This window comes from Pseudophryne corroboree, chromosome 7, assembly GCF_028390025.1.
Source record: "Pseudophryne corroboree isolate aPseCor3 chromosome 7, aPseCor3.hap2, whole genome shotgun sequence".
In the NCBI taxonomy this organism is placed as follows: Eukaryota; Metazoa; Chordata; class Amphibia; order Anura; family Myobatrachidae; genus Pseudophryne; species Pseudophryne corroboree.
In genome coordinates, this window is record NC_086450.1 from 513,400,742 (window position 1) to 513,417,779 (window position 17,038).

The 17,038-nt window shown below is 52.3% G+C and overlaps 1 protein-coding gene across 1 annotated transcript in view; it reads right to left on the bottom strand.

Annotated features, from left to right (window-relative positions):
* Positions 1-388: 388 nt before the first annotated feature.
* Positions 389-17,038, bottom strand: part of LOC134944456 (uncharacterized) — a 30,253-nt gene continuing 13,603 nt past the window's right edge. Inside the window, exons 8-23 of the mRNA XM_063933028.1 lie at positions 16,781-16,807; positions 15,995-16,042; positions 15,558-15,584; positions 15,445-15,477; positions 14,654-14,680; positions 14,535-14,561; positions 11,549-11,578; positions 11,360-11,416; positions 11,009-11,089; positions 10,865-10,927; positions 9,667-9,723; positions 5,279-5,308; positions 4,898-4,966; positions 1,254-1,298; positions 980-1,033; positions 389-513 (exon numbers count right to left, since the gene is read on the bottom strand). Of these exons, the coding sequence (XP_063789098.1) occupies positions 494-513; positions 980-1,033; positions 1,254-1,298; positions 4,898-4,966; positions 5,279-5,308; positions 9,667-9,723; positions 10,865-10,927; positions 11,009-11,089; positions 11,360-11,416; positions 11,549-11,578; positions 14,535-14,561; positions 14,654-14,680; positions 15,445-15,477; positions 15,558-15,584; positions 15,995-16,042; positions 16,781-16,807 (695 nt within the window). The 3' untranslated portion in view covers positions 389-493. The remainder of the gene's footprint in view (positions 514-979; positions 1,034-1,253; positions 1,299-4,897; positions 4,967-5,278; positions 5,309-9,666; positions 9,724-10,864; positions 10,928-11,008; positions 11,090-11,359; positions 11,417-11,548; positions 11,579-14,534; positions 14,562-14,653; positions 14,681-15,444; positions 15,478-15,557; positions 15,585-15,994; positions 16,043-16,780; positions 16,808-17,038) is intronic.

The following is a 17,038-nucleotide window of genomic DNA, read 5'->3' on the forward strand; positions in this document are numbered from 1 at the left end:
ACTGGGGACAAGGAAAGCGCAGGATGAGAACAAGAGGGCGGAGGGCCCTGCCCATGAGAGGTCACAGACTAAGCACTACACTGTACCCTGCAAGTGGGGTCCGGTCTGATTGGGCCACTATGGTTTTCTTGTAGCACCCACGGTGTTGGGGTCTCTGTGTATAAGTGCAGGTTGAGCCTTTTCCTGATTGGTGGGTGATTATAGCCAATTGGGAGGAGGTATGTGTGTCCTGACCAGGAGGAACTAGTTTAACAATTCTGGGCCTAGATTTCCCTGTTCTGTCCAAGCAGTAACCAGCGGGGGCCATGTCTGGACTCACATATATGCATCCATATGTATCAATCACGCGCACACTCAACTAAAGATCACATCAATACTCAGGAGACACTTTAAACTTTTAATAACATTTTATTTGTCAATCCTCCCCCCTATATACAGCGCCCACCCATCAATGAGGTCAGTTTAGATCATGAGCCACAGTCCTGTCTCCAGATCAGCACTTCCCGCCGCAGCCTGTGGGGGGGAAATCAACATTAGACACCCTCAACATTATATTATACACACAGTCTAATATCCCCCCCCCCACCCCCATACCAGCCTCCATATCAGTTCTTCCATTTACAGCTCTGGCCTCTATTGTAACTGCAGCCTCTCATTTCAACGGTCCATACTCCTGACCTCTGCCCTGTGACCTTGTGGTGACCTCCATGCTCCTGGCCTCCATTCTTATCTCAGCCTCTAATCTCCAAGCATTTAGCCTCTGTTCTGACTCTAGGTTGTAATTGTAATACTTCGGACTCCTAGCCTCTGTTTGCACCCAGTTTACGATTTACATACTGTCCTCTGTCTAATGGTTCCGTATCTCATTTCTATACTCTAGAGTCCTGGCCTCAATTCCATCTCCAGCCTCTCATTTCTGTAAGAAGCTCCGCCTCCCACACAGACATTGGAACACATTTAGCCCCCGTCCCCTGCTCACCTCTGTAGCCGTTTCCATAGTATCCATTCTGTCCATATGCTGACTCCTCGGGGGCTGGACAAACAGACATGTGACCATTATTATAATGAACAGTACATTCTACACTGAGCACCATTATAATGCCAGCTTCCTGCCAAGTCTGAGAAATCGCATTACTCTATACTGGTGACCTGTAATATCCTTATATCACCTCATATATAACAGTGGGAGATGTGGCCACATATATGATATACAGGACCCCTCATACATATATGTGTGTGTAACAGGTCTGTACCGTATGTCCAAGGTCCTTGTCCAGCTCCCAGTTGCTGATATCCACCTATGATAGTAAATGGGAGACACGTAATACAGTGGGGTGAGAGGGATTAGGGTCAGAGACACAAATCTGGGTATAGAGCAGCACTGTAGGAGCACTGACTGGGGGAGCGTGTTAGTACATTGGACAGGGAGCCGTGTAACCGCATGGGGTGGGGAGTGATGTACAGCAGCTGAGAATGGGTTAGGAAAGGATAAGAAAAAATAAAAAAATGCAAAAGTTTTAGGCAGGTGTGGGAAATATGCTGCACAGTGAGAAAGCTCTCATATATAGAAGTGATAATAGTTTATTTTTATCAGTTAGCAAAATGCAAAGTGAAGGAACATAAGAGAAATGTAAATCACATCAGTATTTGGTGTGACCGCCCTTTCCCTTCAAAACAGTATCAATTCTTCTAGGAACACTTGCACACAGTATTTGAAGGAACTCAGCAGGAAGGTTGTTCAAAACATCTTGGAGAAGTAATCACAGATCTTCTGTGGATGTAGCTTGCTCAAGTCCTTCCGTCTCTTCATGTAATCCCAGACAGACTCCATGATGGTGAGATCAGGGCATCACTTCCAGGACTCCTTGTTCTTCTTTACGCTGAAGATAGTTCTTAATGACATTGGCTGTTTGTTTGGTGTTGTCCTGCTGCAGAATAAATTTGAGCCAATCAGATGCCTCCCTGATGGTAGTGTATGATGGATAAGTACCTGCCTGTATGTCTCAGCATTGAGGACACCATTAATCCTGACCAAATCCCAATCTCCATTTGCTGAAATGCAGCCCCAGACTTGTAAGGAACCTCCGCCATGCGTCACTGCTGCCTGCAGACATTATTGTACCGCTCTCCAGCCCCTCAGCGAGCGCACTGCCTCCTGTTACACCAGATACTACACATTGTGACCCATCAGCCCAGAGCACCTGCCTCCTGTTCCACCAGATACTTCACATTGTGACCCATCAGCCCAGAGCACCTGCCTCCTGTTCCACCAGATACTTCACATTGTGACCCATCAGCCCAGAGCACCTGCCTCCTGTTCCACCAGATACTTCACATTGTGACCCATCAGCCCAGAGCACCTGCTTCCTGTTCCACCAGATACTTCACATTGTGACCCATCAGCCCAGAGCACCTGCCTCCTGTTCCACCAGATACTTCACATTGTGACCCATCAGCCCAGAGCACCTGCCTCCTGTTACACCAGATACTTCACATTGTGACCCATCAGCCCAGAGCACCTGCTTCCTGTTCCACCAGATACTACACATTGTGACCCATCAGCCCAGAGCACCTGCCTCCTGTTCCACCAGATACTACACATTGTGACCCATCAGCCCAGAGCACCTGCCTCCTGTTCCATCAGATACTTCACATTGTGACCCATCAGCCCAGAGCACCTGCCTCCTGTTACACCAGATACTTCACATTGTGACCCATCAGCCCAGAGCACACTGCCTCCTGTTCCACCAGATACTTCACATTGTAACCCATCAGTCCAGAGCACCTGCCTCCTGTTACACCAGATACTTCACATTGTGACCCATCAGCCCAGAGCACCTGCCTCCTGTTCCACCAGATACTTCACATTGTGACCCATCAGCCCAGAGCACCTGCTTCCTGTTCCACCAGATACTTCACATTGTGACCCATCAGCCCAGAGCACCTGCCTCCTGTTCCACCAGATACTTCACATTGTTACCCATCAGCCCAGAACACCTGCCTCCTGTTACACCAGATACTTCACATTGTGACCCATCAGCCCAGAGCACCTGCCTCCTGTTCCACCAGATACTTCACATTGTGACCCATCAGCCCAGAGCACACTGCCTCCTGTTCCACCAGATACTTCACATTGTAACCCATCAGCCCAGAGCACCTGCCTCCTGTTACACCAGATACTTCACATTGTGACCCATCAGCCCAGAGCACACTGCCTCCTGTTACACCAGATACTTCACATTGTGACCCATCAGCCCAGAGCACCTGCCTCCTGTTCCACCAGATACTTCACATTGTGACCCATCAGTCCAGAGCACCTGCCTCCTGTTACACCAGATACTTTACATTGTGACCCATCAGCCCAGAGCACCTGCCTCCTGTTACACCAGATACTTCACATTGTGACCCATCAGCCCAGAGCACCTGCCTCCTGTTACACCAGATACTTCACATTGTGACCCATCAGCCCAGAGCACCTGCCTTTTGTTCCACCAGATACTTCACATTGTGACCCATCTGCCCAGAGCATCTGCCGCCATTTTCCTGCCCCCCAGTTCCTGTGTTTTCCTGTGTAGTTGAGTCTCTTGGCCTTGTTTCCACATGGAAGGTATGACTCTATAGCTGCAATTCTTCCATGAAGACCACTTCTGGCCAGACTCCTCCGAGCAGTAGATGGGTGTACCTGGGTCCCACTGTTTTCTGCCAGGTCTGAGCTGGTGGCACTGCTGGACATCTTCTAATTTGGAAGGGAAGTAATCATGATGTGTCTTTCATCGGATGCACTAAGTTTCTTTGGCCGACCACTGCGTCTATGGATCTCAACGCTGACCGTTTCTTTCTGCTTCAATGCTGAGAAATACAGGCAGGTACTTATCCATCATGCAGTACCATCAGGGAGGCGTCTGATTGGCTCCAAATTCTGCAGCAGGACAAAGACCTCAAAAACATACAGCCAATGTCATTAAGAACTATCTTCAGTGTAAAGAAGAACAAGGAGTCCTGGAAGTGATGATATGGCCCCCACAGAGCCCTGATCTCATCATCATGGAGTCTGTCTGCGATTACATGAAGAGACGGAAGGATTTGAGCAGCCTACATCCACAGAAGATCTGTGGTTAGTTCTCCAAGATGTTTGTAACAACCTCCTTGCCGAGTTCCTTCAAACACTGTTTGCAAGTGTACCTAGAAGAATTGATTCTGTTTGAAGGGAAAGGGCGGTCACACCAAATACTGATGTGATTTACATTTCTCCTCTGTTCCTTCACTTTGTATTTTGTTAACTGATAAAAATAAACTATTATCATTCTATATATGAAAGCTTTCTTACTGTGCAGCATTTCTTCCAGACCTGCCTAAAAGATTTGCACAGTACTGTATATAAGCGCAGTGGGCGGAGCAGTATGACTGCGAGTGATGTATAGCAGTAATGGGTTAGGGAGGGATATATGTAAGCGCAGTGGGCGGAACAGTATGACTGCGAGTGATGTATTGGAGCTGTGCATGGGTTAGGGAGGGATATATGTAAGCGCAGTGGGCGGAGCAGTATTACTGCGAGTGATGTATAGCAGCAATGGGTTAGGGAGGGATATATGTAAGCGCAGTGGGAGGAGCAGTGTGACTGCGAGTGATGTATAGCAGCAATGGGTTAGGGAGGGATATATGTAAGCGCAGTGGGCGGAGCAGTATTACTGTGAGTGATGTATAGCAGCAATGGGTTAGGGAGGGATATATGTAAGCGCAGTGGGCGGAGCAGTGTGACTGCGAGTGATGTATAGCAGCAATGGGTTAGGGAGGGATACATGAAAGCGCAGTGGGCGGAGCAATATCTCTATAGATGTTAGACAGCAGCGAGGAGTCTCTCTGTAACCGGCCTGGGTCCTAGGTTCCCTGACTGTACCTTTCAGAGGTCCCTGTGTCAGGGCGCTGGGCGAGGTGGGTGTACTCCCCTCTCTGATACTCTGACTTCCTGAAGGATCCAAGAACATATATGTACACGTGTGCATTCATAGTGACAATAACACACAGACACCAGGGGACAGGGACCGCTAGTGACAGTTACAGACAGATTAGCATGTTAGCAGCATTCCGCACATACGTGTAACACACAATAAATATTTCTCTTGGCTGTACCTGGAACATGCATGTGACTTAGATTCCAAGCATGTTTATAATAAACACGTGTCAAGATTATAGCATATCTAACACATGGAACACATGTGACATACAACAGCATGCGTGTGTCATGCCTGTAACGTGAAATGCTGCTGTCATCACATACCTTCTACAGAGGACGAGGGAGCAATTTCCTCTATGGAGAGAAGAGAGAGACGTGATCACAGGCAGAAGAGGATGGTGGAAGGGTGCAGAGGCAGGGAGGCCGAGACAGAGGCAGGTAGAGGACTGGAGGCCGGCTGCAGAAGAGGATGGTGGAAAGGTGCAGAGGCAGGGAGGCCGAGACAGAGGCAGGTAGAGGACTGGAGGCTGACTGCAGAAGAGGATGGTGGAAAGGTGCAGAGGCAGGGAGGCCGAGACAGAGGCAGGTAGAGGACTGGAGGCCGGCTGCAGAAGAGGATGGTGGAAAGGTGCAGAGGCAGGGAGGCCGAGACAGAGGCAGGTAGAGGACTGGAGGCTGACTGCAGAAGAGGATGGTGGAAAGGTGCAGAGGCAGGGAGGCCGAGACAGAGGCAGGTAGAGGACTGGAGGCCGGCTGCAGAAGAGGATGGTGGAAAGGTGCAGAGGCAGGGAGGCAGAGACAGAGGCAGGTAGAGGACTGGAGGCCGGCTGCAGAAGAGGATGGTGGAAAGGTGCAGAGGCAGGGAGGCCGAGACAGAGGCAGGTAGAGGACTGGAGGCTGACTGCAGAAGAGGATGGTGGAAAGGTGCAGAGGCAGGGAGGCCGAGACAGAGGCAGGTAGAGGACCGGAGGCTGGCTGCAGAAGAGGATGGTGGAAGGGTGCAGAGGCAGGGAGCCCGAGACAGAGGCAGGTAGAGGACTGGAGGCTGGCTGCAGGGATAGATGAGGAGGGTGCAGAGGCAGGGAGGCCGAGAAAGAGGCAGGTAGAGGACTGGAGGCTGGTTGCAGAAGAGGATGGTGGAAGGGTGCAGAGGCAGGGAGGCCCAGACAGAGGAAGGTAGAGGACTGGAGGCTGGCTACAGAAGAGGATGGTGGAAGGGTGCAGAGGCAGGGAGGCCGAGACAGAGGAAGGTAGAGGACTGGAGGCTGGCTGCAGAAGAGGATGGTGGAAGGGTGCAGAGGCAGGGAGGCAGAGACAGAGGAAGGTAGAGGACTGGAGGCTGGCTGCAGAAGAGGATGGTGGAAGGGTGCAGAGGCAGGGAGGCCCAGACAGAGGAAGGTAGAGGACTGGAGGCTGGCTGCAGAAGAGGATGGTGGAAGGGTGCAGAGGCAGGGAGGCCCAGACAGAGGAAGGTAGAGGACTGGAGGCTGGCTGCAGAAGAGGATGGTGGAAGGGTGCAGAGGCAGGGAGGCCCAGACAGAGGAAGGTAGAGGACTGGAGGCTGGCTACAGAAGAGGATGGTGGAAGGGTGCAGAGGCAGGGAGGCCGAGACAGAGGAAGGTAGAGGACTGGAGGCTGGCTGCAGAAGAGGATGGTGGAAGGGTGCAGAGGCAGGGAGCCCGAGACAGAGGCAGGTAGAGGACTGGAGGCTGGCTGCAGGGATAGATGAGGAGGGTGCAGAGGTAGGGAGGCCGAGAAAGAGGCAGGTAGAGGACTGGAGGCTGGTTGCAGAAGAGGATGGTGGAAGGGTGCAGAGGCAGGGAGGCCCAGACAGAGGAAGGTAGAGGACTGGAGGCTGGCTACAGAAGAGGATGGTGGAAGGGTGCAGAGGCAGGGAGGCCGAGACAGAGGAAGGTAGAGGACTGGAGGCTGGCTGCAGAAGAGGATGGTGGAAGGGTGCAGAGGCAGGGAGGCAGAGACAGAGGAAGGTAGAGGACTGGAGGCTGGCTGCAGAAGAGGATGGTGGAAGGGTGCAGAGGCAGGGAGGCCCAGACAGAGGAAGGTAGAGGACTGGAGGCTGGCTGCAGAAGAGGATGGTGGAAGGGTGCAGAGGCAGGGAGGCCCAGACAGAGGAAGGTAGAGGACTGGAGGCTGGCTGCAGAAGAGGATGGTGGAAGGGTGCAGAGGCAGGGAGGCCCAGACAGAGGAAGGTAGAGGACTGGAGGCTGGCTGCAAAAGAGGATGGTGGAAGGGTGCAGAGGCAGGGAGGCAGAGACAGAGGAAGGTAGAGGACTGGAGGCTGGCTGCAGAAGAGGATGGTGGAAGGGTGCAGAGGCAGGGAGGCCCAGACAGAGGAAGGTAGAGGACTGGAGGCTGGCTGCAGAAGAGGATGGTGGAAGGGTGCAGAGGCAGGGAGGCCCAGACAGAGGAAGGTAGAGGACTGGAGGCTGGCTGCAGAAGAGGATGGTGGAAGGGTGCAGAGGCAGGGATGCCCAGACAGAGGAAGGTAGAGGACTGGAGGCTGGCTACAGAAGAGGATGGTGGAAGGGTGCAGAGGCAGGGAGGCCGAGACAGAGGAAGGTAGAGGACTGGAGGCTGGCTGCAGAAGAGGATGGTGGAAGGGTGCAGAGGCAGGGAGGCCCAGACAGAGGAAGGTAGAGGACTGGAGGCTGGCTGCAGAAGAGGATGGTGGAAGGGTGCAGAGGCAGGGAGGCAGAGACAGAGGCAGGTAGAGGACTGGAGGCTGGCTGCAGGGATAGAGGAGGAGGGTGGATACAGAAGGATGCAGAGGCAGGAAGGCCGAGACAGAGGAATATAGAGGACTGGAGGCTAGCTGGAGGGATAGAGGAGGAGGGTGGATATAGAAGGGTGCAGAGGCAGGGAGGCCGAGACAGAGGCAGGTAGAGGACCGGAGGCTGGCTGCAGAAGAGGATGGTGGAAAGGTGCAGAGGCAGGGAGGCCAAGACAGAGGCAGGTAGAGGACTGGAGGCTGACTGCAGAAGAGGATGGTGGAAGGGTGCAGAGGCAGGGAGGCCGAGACAGATGCAGGTAGAGGACCGGAGGCTGGCTGCAGAAGAGGATGGTGGAAGGGTGCAGAGGCAGGGAGGCCGAGACAGAGGCAGGTAGAGGACTGGAGGCTGGCTGCAGGGATAGATGAGGAGGATGCAGAGGCAGGGAGGCCCAGACAGAGGCAGGTAGAGGACTGGAGGCTGGCTGCAGAAGAGGATGGTGGAAGGGTGCAGAGGCAGGGAGGCCCAGACAGAGGAAGGTAGAGGACTGGAGGCTGGCTGCAGAAGAGGATGGTGGAAGGGTGCAGAGGTAGGGAGGCCGAGACAGAGGCAGGTAGAGGACTGGAGGCTGGCTGCAGGGATAGATGAGGAGGGTGCAGAGGTAGGGAGGCCCAGACAGAGGCAGGTAGAGGACTGGAGGCTGGCTGCAGAAGAGGATGGTGGAAGGGTGCAGAGGCAGGGAGGCCCAGACAGAGGAAGGTAGAGGACTGGAGGCTGGCTACAGAAGAGGATGGTGGAAGGGTGCAGAGGCAGGGAGGCCGAGACAGAGGAAGGTAGAGGACTGGAGGCTGGCTGCAGAAGAGGATGGTGGAAGGGTGCAGAAGCAGGGAGGCCGAGACAGAGGAAGGTTGAGGACTGGAGGCTAACTGCAGGGATAGAGGAGGAGGGTGGATACAGAAGGATGCAGAGGCAGGGAGGCCGAGACAGAGGAATATAGAGGACTGGAGGCTAGCTGCAGGGATAGAGGAGGAGGGTGGACACAGAAGGGTGCAGAGGCAGGTAGGCCGAGACAGAGGAAGGTAGAGGACTGGAGGCTGGCTGCAGAAGAGGATGGTGGAAGGGTGCAGAGGCAGGGAGGCCGAGATAGAGGAAAATAGAGGACTGGAGGATGGCTGCAGGGATAGAGGAGGAGGGTGGGTACAGAAGAGTGCAGAGGCAGGGAGGCCGAGATAAAGGAAGGTAGAGGACTGGAGGCTGGCTGCAAGGATAGAGGAGGAGGATGGATACAGAAGAGTGTAGAGGCAGGGAGGCCGAGATAGAGGAAGGACTGGAGACTGGCTGCAGGGATAGATCGAGGAGGAGGGTGGGTGCATGTACTGTATGGGGAGATGGGGGGTGGATACAGAAGGGTGCAGGGGCAGGGAGAGATATAGAGGGAGGACAGAGAAGGGCATTGAAGGCTGTGGGGAGGTATGCAGGGTTAGATAGTGGAGGACAGCAGATACATGGAATGGGGAGAGCGAAGGAGAGGTTGGGGTGGCATGTGTGTAGGGTGACATAGAAGATTGATCGATAGACATCACTAAAGCACTGGATTTTCAGATATTGTCAGAAGCCTCAGACGAACCAGGTCCTGGTCTGAGGCATTTGTGCCTCTTCTACTTGTAGTTTAGAATTCAAAACACATTAATAAGCTCATTGCAACCCATGTAAAATGAACATTCAGACACAGCGAGGCATGAAATATAGACAGTCCCCAGGGCCGCGTCACTCTCATGCTCTGTATAATACATAACAGAAGATAAACCCCATCCTATTCTATGGAAAAAACGCCTCCAGCGTTCTTACAGAGGCACGCCCAACAAAGGTGCACTCCTTATATGCTATAGGCTGACAACCGGCAGATGTGACTGTGAAAAGGAACTGCATACCGACGCATTTCACCTTCAGCATCAGATAATTGTAGGAGCGTGAGACAGTTACCTTCCAGAGCACTCTGAGGAACCGGCTGAGCAATGTACGGGGTCTGAGCTTCTCCAGCTGAGAGAAAGAGAGAGAGAGAGAGAGAGAGAGAGAAAGAGTGAGTACAGAACAATTAGTGACAGCCAAGCAGGAACTGGAGTCAGACTGGAACCAGCACAACATGAACTGGAGTCAGACTGGAACCAGCACAACAGGAACTGGAGTCAGACTGGAACCAGCACAACAGGAACTGGAGTCAGACTGGAACCAGTACAACAGGAACTGGAGTCAGACTGGAACCAGCACAACAGGAACTGGAGTCAGACTGGAACCAGCACAAAAGGAACTGGAGTCAGACTGGAACCAGCACAACAGGAACTGGAGTCAGACTGGAACCAGCACAACAGGAACCGGAGTCAGACTGGAACCAGTACAACAGGAACTGGAGTCAGAATTGCCAGAGTTACTCGGAATGCTGGTGTGCCGGAATAGCTGTAGACTACCAGCAATATTTGTACCAGAGACTTAGGCAATTTGCAGGGACAGTCTGGAACCTGTAGCACAACAGAGTAAAGGAACAGAGCGTCTGGGAACAGATACTGGACACAGGAGTCTGAGGCCTAGGAACGCAGCTGATATAGTAGCATTGTTCTGGTCAGCTTGCTGGAGCTTTGGAGGTCCTTTTATCTCCCCTTCTGCACTGTGACTGGTGGGAAGAATCAGCTGACCGGATCAGAGCTTGTGGTTGGTGGAACAGTTGATCACTGGAAACATGGTGCATGGCAGCCCGAAGGTGGCAGGAAAGACCACGGGGTTCTGCAGGGCAAATCGGGGTGCACTGCCAACAGCAATGGGAACCGGGGCAGGACATCCAGAGGCAGGCTGACCAGCGTGTGGGTAAGGATCGGAGCGCTAGATTCCACGGCCTGACAGCGCTGTGAAGATTGAGACGCACAGTATCAGAAATGTGGCTGAAAAGTGATGGGCGGTCTTGGCCGGTGGCTAGCATAGCGTGCAAAAATTGGCCATTTGGTGGGCGTGTTATAGGGGTGTCCCGGGCGTGTCACTGCTGCGTCCCCAGACACACGGTCATGGGCATTAGAGGCCGTGGTCAGATGGGGAAACGGCACGTGCCATATAGCTGCTGGAAGTTTCCATGGTGTGAGCGATGGTTGCGTGTATGGGTTTGGGTGACAGAAGCACAGGGGGTAAGCCTCACCATATTTACTGCTGGCGGGATCAGGATACCCGGTCTGGGGACCGTACGCAGACTTCACTCCCCCTAGTGGAAACAAAGCACACACATTACACACTGATAGATCCGGCAATGGGAACCGGGGTCTATAATACATCTTCACCTTACCAGACTTCGCAGACTTGGGGTCGTATCCCAAAGCATCAGCAGCCAGGGGCTGGGATCTGTAGGGCAGCTGTCCATATGCACCTATGGTAGAGAGACAGTGATAGAACGCCGGGCAGAGATTACGGGGTCTATTTACTAAGCTGAGAAAAGCCTTTTCTATGCGGTTTACTCTGGAGAAAGGGCAATCCTCCACTTGTCTCGGTTTGATGACAGATTAGCACCGGAGAAAGCACCTCCGCCCCCTTACACCCCTGTTAGTGAGGGTCGATAAACCATGTCTAAATTCTATTGTTGACATTTTGGTGTCGATATAATGAATGTTGACATGGTAACTGTGGCTGGATCCCTCACCAAGTTTGGAGCTTTCTCCTGCAGGACCAAGGTTGGCGCTGAGTGGCGACTTTATCCCTACAGAGAGAAGGAGACAACATTCCCAGTACAGTTTACAGACATGGACCATAACCTATCACCACAGATATGGGACGCATATTATTTATTAGACCCTGCTCTGATTATTTGGGAGAGAGACACAGGACTTACCCTTTCCTTTGCCTTGAAAATTTGACAAACCTAAATGGTAAGAGACAGGTCCAATAGTCACTAGCAGAACTGAGGTTAACACATCACTTTACAGTCATACAAAGCTATTAGAGCTCATGACACACATACAGTACAGGACTAGCCTGGAGTCTCCCACAGATACTGGAGGAGCTGAGGGTCTCACACACATACCAGAAGAGATGAGGGTCTCATACACATACCAGAAGAGATGTGGGTCTCACAAAGATACCGGAAGAGCTGAGGGTCTCACACAGATACCGGAAGAGCTGAGGGACTCACACAGATAAAGGGAGAGCTGAGGGTCTCACACAGATACCGGAAGAGCTGAGGGTCTCGCACAGATACCAGAAGAGTTGATAGTCTCACACAGATACCAGAAGAGCTGAGGGTCTCACACAGATACCGGAAGAGCTGAGGGTCTCACACAGATACCGGAAGAGCTGAGGGTCTCACACAGATAAAGGGAGAGCTGAGGGTCTCACACAGATACCAGAAGAGTTGAGGGTCTCACACAGATACCAGAGGAGCTGAGAGTTCCACACAGATACAGGAAGAGCTGAGGGTCTCACACAGATACCGGAAGAGCTGAGGGTCTCACACAGATACCGGAAGAGCTGAGGGTCTCACACAGACAGTGGAGAGCTGAGGGTCTCACATAGATACCGGAAGAGCTGAGGGCTTCACGTAGACAAAGGAAGAGATAAGGGTCCCACACAGGCAAAGGAAGAGCTAAGGGTCCGACACAGATACTGGAGGAGCTGAGGGTCTCACACAGATAAAGGGAGAGCTGAGGGTCTCACACAGATACCAGAGGAGCTAAGGGTCTCACACAGATACCGGAAGAGCTGAGGGTCTCACACAGATATTGAAGGAGAAGAGGGTCTCACACAGATACTGGAGGAGAAGAGGGTCTCACACAGATACCAGTAGAGCTGAGGGTCTCTTACAGATACTGGTAGAGCTGAGGGTCTCACACAGATACCAGAAGAGTTGAGAGTCTCACTCAGATACCAGAAGAGTTGAGAGTCTCACTCAGATACCAGAAGAGTTGAGGGCCTCACACAGATACCGGAAGAGCTGAGAGTCACACAGATACCGGAAGAGCTGAGGGTCTCACACAGATACCGGAAGAGCTGAGGGTCTCACACAGATACCGGAAGAGCTGAGGGTCTCACACAGACAGTGGAGAGCTGAGGGTCTCACATAGATACCGGAAGAGCTGAGGGCTTCACGTAGACAAAGGAAGAGATAAGGTTCCCACACAGACAAAGGAAGAGCTAAGGGTCCGACACAGATACTGGAGGAGCTGAGGGTCTCACACAGATAAAGGAGAGCTGAGGGTCTCACACAGATACCAGAGGAGCTAAGGGTCTCACACAGATACCGGAAGAGCTGAGGGTCTCACACAGATATTGAAGGAGAAGAGGGTCTCACACAGATACTGGAGGAGACGAGGGTCTCACACAGATACCAGTAGAGCTGAGGGTCTCATACAGATACCGGTAGAGCTGAGGGTCTCACTCAGATACCAGAAGAGTTGAGGGCCTCACACAGATACCAGAAGAGTTGAGGGTCTCACACAGATACTGGAAGAGCTGAGGGTCTCACACAGATACCGGAAGAGCTGAGGGTCTCACACAGATAAAGGGAGAGCTGAGGGTCTCACACAGATACCAGAAGAGTTGAGGGTCTCACACACAGATACCAGAGGAGCTGAGAGTTCCACACAGATACAGGAAGAGCTGAGGGTCTCACACAGATACCGGAAGAGCTGAGGGTCTCACACAGATACGGAAGAGCTGAGGGTCTCACACAGACAGTGGAGAGCTGAGGGTCTCACATAGATACCGGAAGAGCTGAGGGCTTCACGTAGACAAAGGAAGAGATAAGGGTCCCACACAGGCAAAGGAAGAGCTAAGGGTCCGACACAGATACTGGAGGAGCTGAGGGTCTCACACAGATAAAGGGAGAGCTGAGGGTCTCACACAGATACCAGAGGAGCTAAGGGTCTCACACAGATACCGGAAGAGCTGAGGGTCTCACACAGATATTGAAGGAGAAGAGGGTCTCACACAGATACTGGAGGAGAAGAGGGTCTCACACAGATACCAGTAGAGCTGAGGGTCTCTTACAGATACTGGTAGAGCTGAGGGTCTCACACAGATACCAGAAGAGTTGAGAGTCTCACTCAGATACCAGAAGAGTTGAGAGTCTCACTCAGATACCAGAAGAGTTGAGGGCCTCACACAGATACCGGAAGAGCTGAGAGTCACACAGATACCGGAAGAGCTGAGGGTCTCACACAGATACCGGAAGAGCTGAGGGTCTCACACAGATACCGGAAGAGCTGAGGGTCTCACACAGACAGTGGAGAGCTGAGGGTCTCACATAGATACCGGAAGAGCTGAGGGCTTCACGTAGACCAAGGAAGAGATAAGGTTCCCACACAGACAAAGGAAGAGCTAAGGGTCCGACACAGATACTGGAGGAGCTGAGGGTCTCACACAGATAAAGGGAGAGCTGAGGGTCTCACACAGATACCAGAGGAGCTAAGGGTCTCACACAGATACCGGAAGAGCTGAGGGTCTCACACAGATATTGAAGGAGAAGAGGGTCTCACACAGATACTGGAGGAGAAGAGGGTCTCACACAGATACCAGTAGAGCTGAGGGTCTCTTACAGATACCGGTAGAGCTGAGGGTCTCACTCAGATACCAGAAGAGTTGAGGGCCTCACACAGATACCAGAAGAGTTGAGGGTCTCACACAGATACCGGAAGAGCTGAGGGTCTCACACAGATACCGGAAGAGCTGAGGGTCTCACACAGATAAAGGGAGAGCTGAGGGTCTCACACAGATACCAGAAGAGTTGAGGGTCTCACACAGATACTGGAAGAGCTGAGAGTCACACAGATACTGGAAGAGCTGAGGGTCTCACACAGATGGGAACATAGGAGGCAACTTACCATTAGAATAGGGCTGCTTGTAAGGTCCTAACCACACATAAAGAAGATAAAATGAGGTCAGTATATAATGGGATATAATAACCACACACAATATATAATGTGAAGCCAATAACTGTTACCTGCTTTAGACGTTTTTGCTCCCAGACCTAGAAGACACAAAGTGAGAGAATGATGTAACATAGCAATACCCTGTGACCCTTGGGTATGATTCTGAGTCAAAGGCCAGCTGAAACGATGCACACCGCGCATGCATCAGAGAACTTCTGAGTGATTTAGCGTTGTGTCTCTGCGGTCAGTAAATGGGCATCTCTGGGAGCCAGCAACGTGGTGGAACAGAGGAGAACCCTACACCTAGGTTTACAGGCCCTCCCCGTTCTCAGCAGCCGGCCCCTTCCAGTGTAAGCCACCCAGAATCCAGCCCTGTCAGCACAAAGCCAGGTGCGTTGGTCACTTACTAGTATTGCAGCGTTACGTCCTGTGGCCAAAAACCTGAAGCCCAGCTGTTTAGTAAATAAGCCCCACGTCACCATAAACACCATTGGCGTTATCCCCATATCATACACACCAGCATTAACCCTGTGTTATCCTGCAACCTGCTCTGCCTGGCTAATAACCAAACCCTGGTTGAGTTGTTCATTGAGTGGCCTGACCTCCATCACCCCCCACCCCCCCAGCACCTATAGCAATGCCTATAGGAGCTGCCAGTTACTCTGCCGCACACATCTGAGTCAGGAGGTGTCTTACTGATAAGCCCTCCCACATGGCAAATCTAACTCTCTCTGCACATGTTACATCTGCCCCACCTGCATTGCACATGTTACATCTGCCCCCGTGCAGTGCTCGTGGTTTTTCCCAACTGCTAACAAATTTGCTGCTGCGATCCACTCTGAATTAGGCCTAATGACAATACCTTGTGCGTAGATGTTACTCGGATACCCGGTGCCTGCGGAGAAGGTAGGAGAGTATTACCATCAGTATGACGAGGGTTATGTGGTGTCGGTGGGTGGGGGGGGGGGTACATACCAGCTTTGGAAGGTTTCCCATTCCCACCTGGAGAACAGAGAATATCAATCATTATGGGTTATGATTCCATTATCCTGCTCATCCTAGAGCCACTTATCTCAGGAGACATCCACAGAGGAATCTACGCTAAGACTTGCCCAGTAGTCACCCCGTAACTGCGGACTGTTTATATTACTGACGCCTCTGCAGGGGCTGAATTACATGTTGGGCCCTGCGGGCGCTGATTGCACTAGGGGTGGAGAGAATAGGCCCAGAGCCAATGTGTCTGTAGGGATCTTTATCCGGCTTTCATTAACCAGCTGTCACCTACACAGCTGAAAGACTAACGTAGAAAAATAAAAATAGAATCCCGGTGAGAACAGCTTCCTATGCACCCTGCTAGTGATTGGATGGTCACATTTGGAGGCCACCATGGTGATGTATGGACAGACTTGTACCTTGTAGACCTGCAGAACTTGGGAGGATTCCAGCACCGTTCCCGTATCCTGTAACAATAGTGAGGAGGATTATGGGAGTGACAGGAGGTGGTGGGGGAATAGAACCATACAGGTAGTAAGAGGAGAACATGGCCGGGCAGATCCCAGGTGTTGGTGTAGAAGCAGGACACCAGGTATTGGTATGATAGACATTACTGGGTAGGGATGTGTGACATCCTGGTGGTCACCTGAATCCCCACAGCCCAGGACACCGACAGCCTCAATCCCGAAGGCGAGTATCGGGTTAGGGGTTAAGGCCGGGAGGGGTGTTTAGGGTTAGGCAATATGGGGGTGGGGATTTGGCCATAGTCTACACCCCCAGAGGGTTAGCCATAGCCGACACCCCCAGAGGGTTAGCCATAGCCGACACCCCCGGAGGGTTAAGCCATAGCCGACACCCCCGGAGGGTTAGCCGAAGCTGACACCCCCGGAGGGTTAGCCGAAGCTGACACCCCCGGAGGGTTAACCGAAGCTGACACCCCCGGAGGGTTAACCGAAGCTGACACCCCGGAGGGTTAACCGAAGCTGACACCCCGGAGGGTTGGGGTAGGGAGAGGGATAATATACTTATCCCCATCCGCTCTCGGGATTCTCACTGTAAGGATGGTACGGTTCGGTCATGTGACCGTCGGCATTTCATACCCAACCCTTATGCAAATACCTTTTAAATCTGCATAAAATAACCAAATCTGGTGCTAAGCCCCTCCCGCTGATGACACAGGGCCCTCCCAGCCGGTTATCACGTACCTGCTTTTCCTGCTTTTCCAGATATTCCTAAAACACAAACACACGTGACCTGTCATGCGTATTCTTCAGACTCAGAGGCTACAGTATTCATCGTCCCTTTTAATGTCGGTTTCACAGGCAGGAGCGTTAGTTTCCACATGTGGAACAGACCCATGCAGGGGGGGCAGAATTATCCCCTTACTGTCTGGATTAGCCCCTTGCTGGGGTCCTCATAGCGCCCCCTGTTCTGCATGCAGCGTTTAAATACTTTTTTGTGTG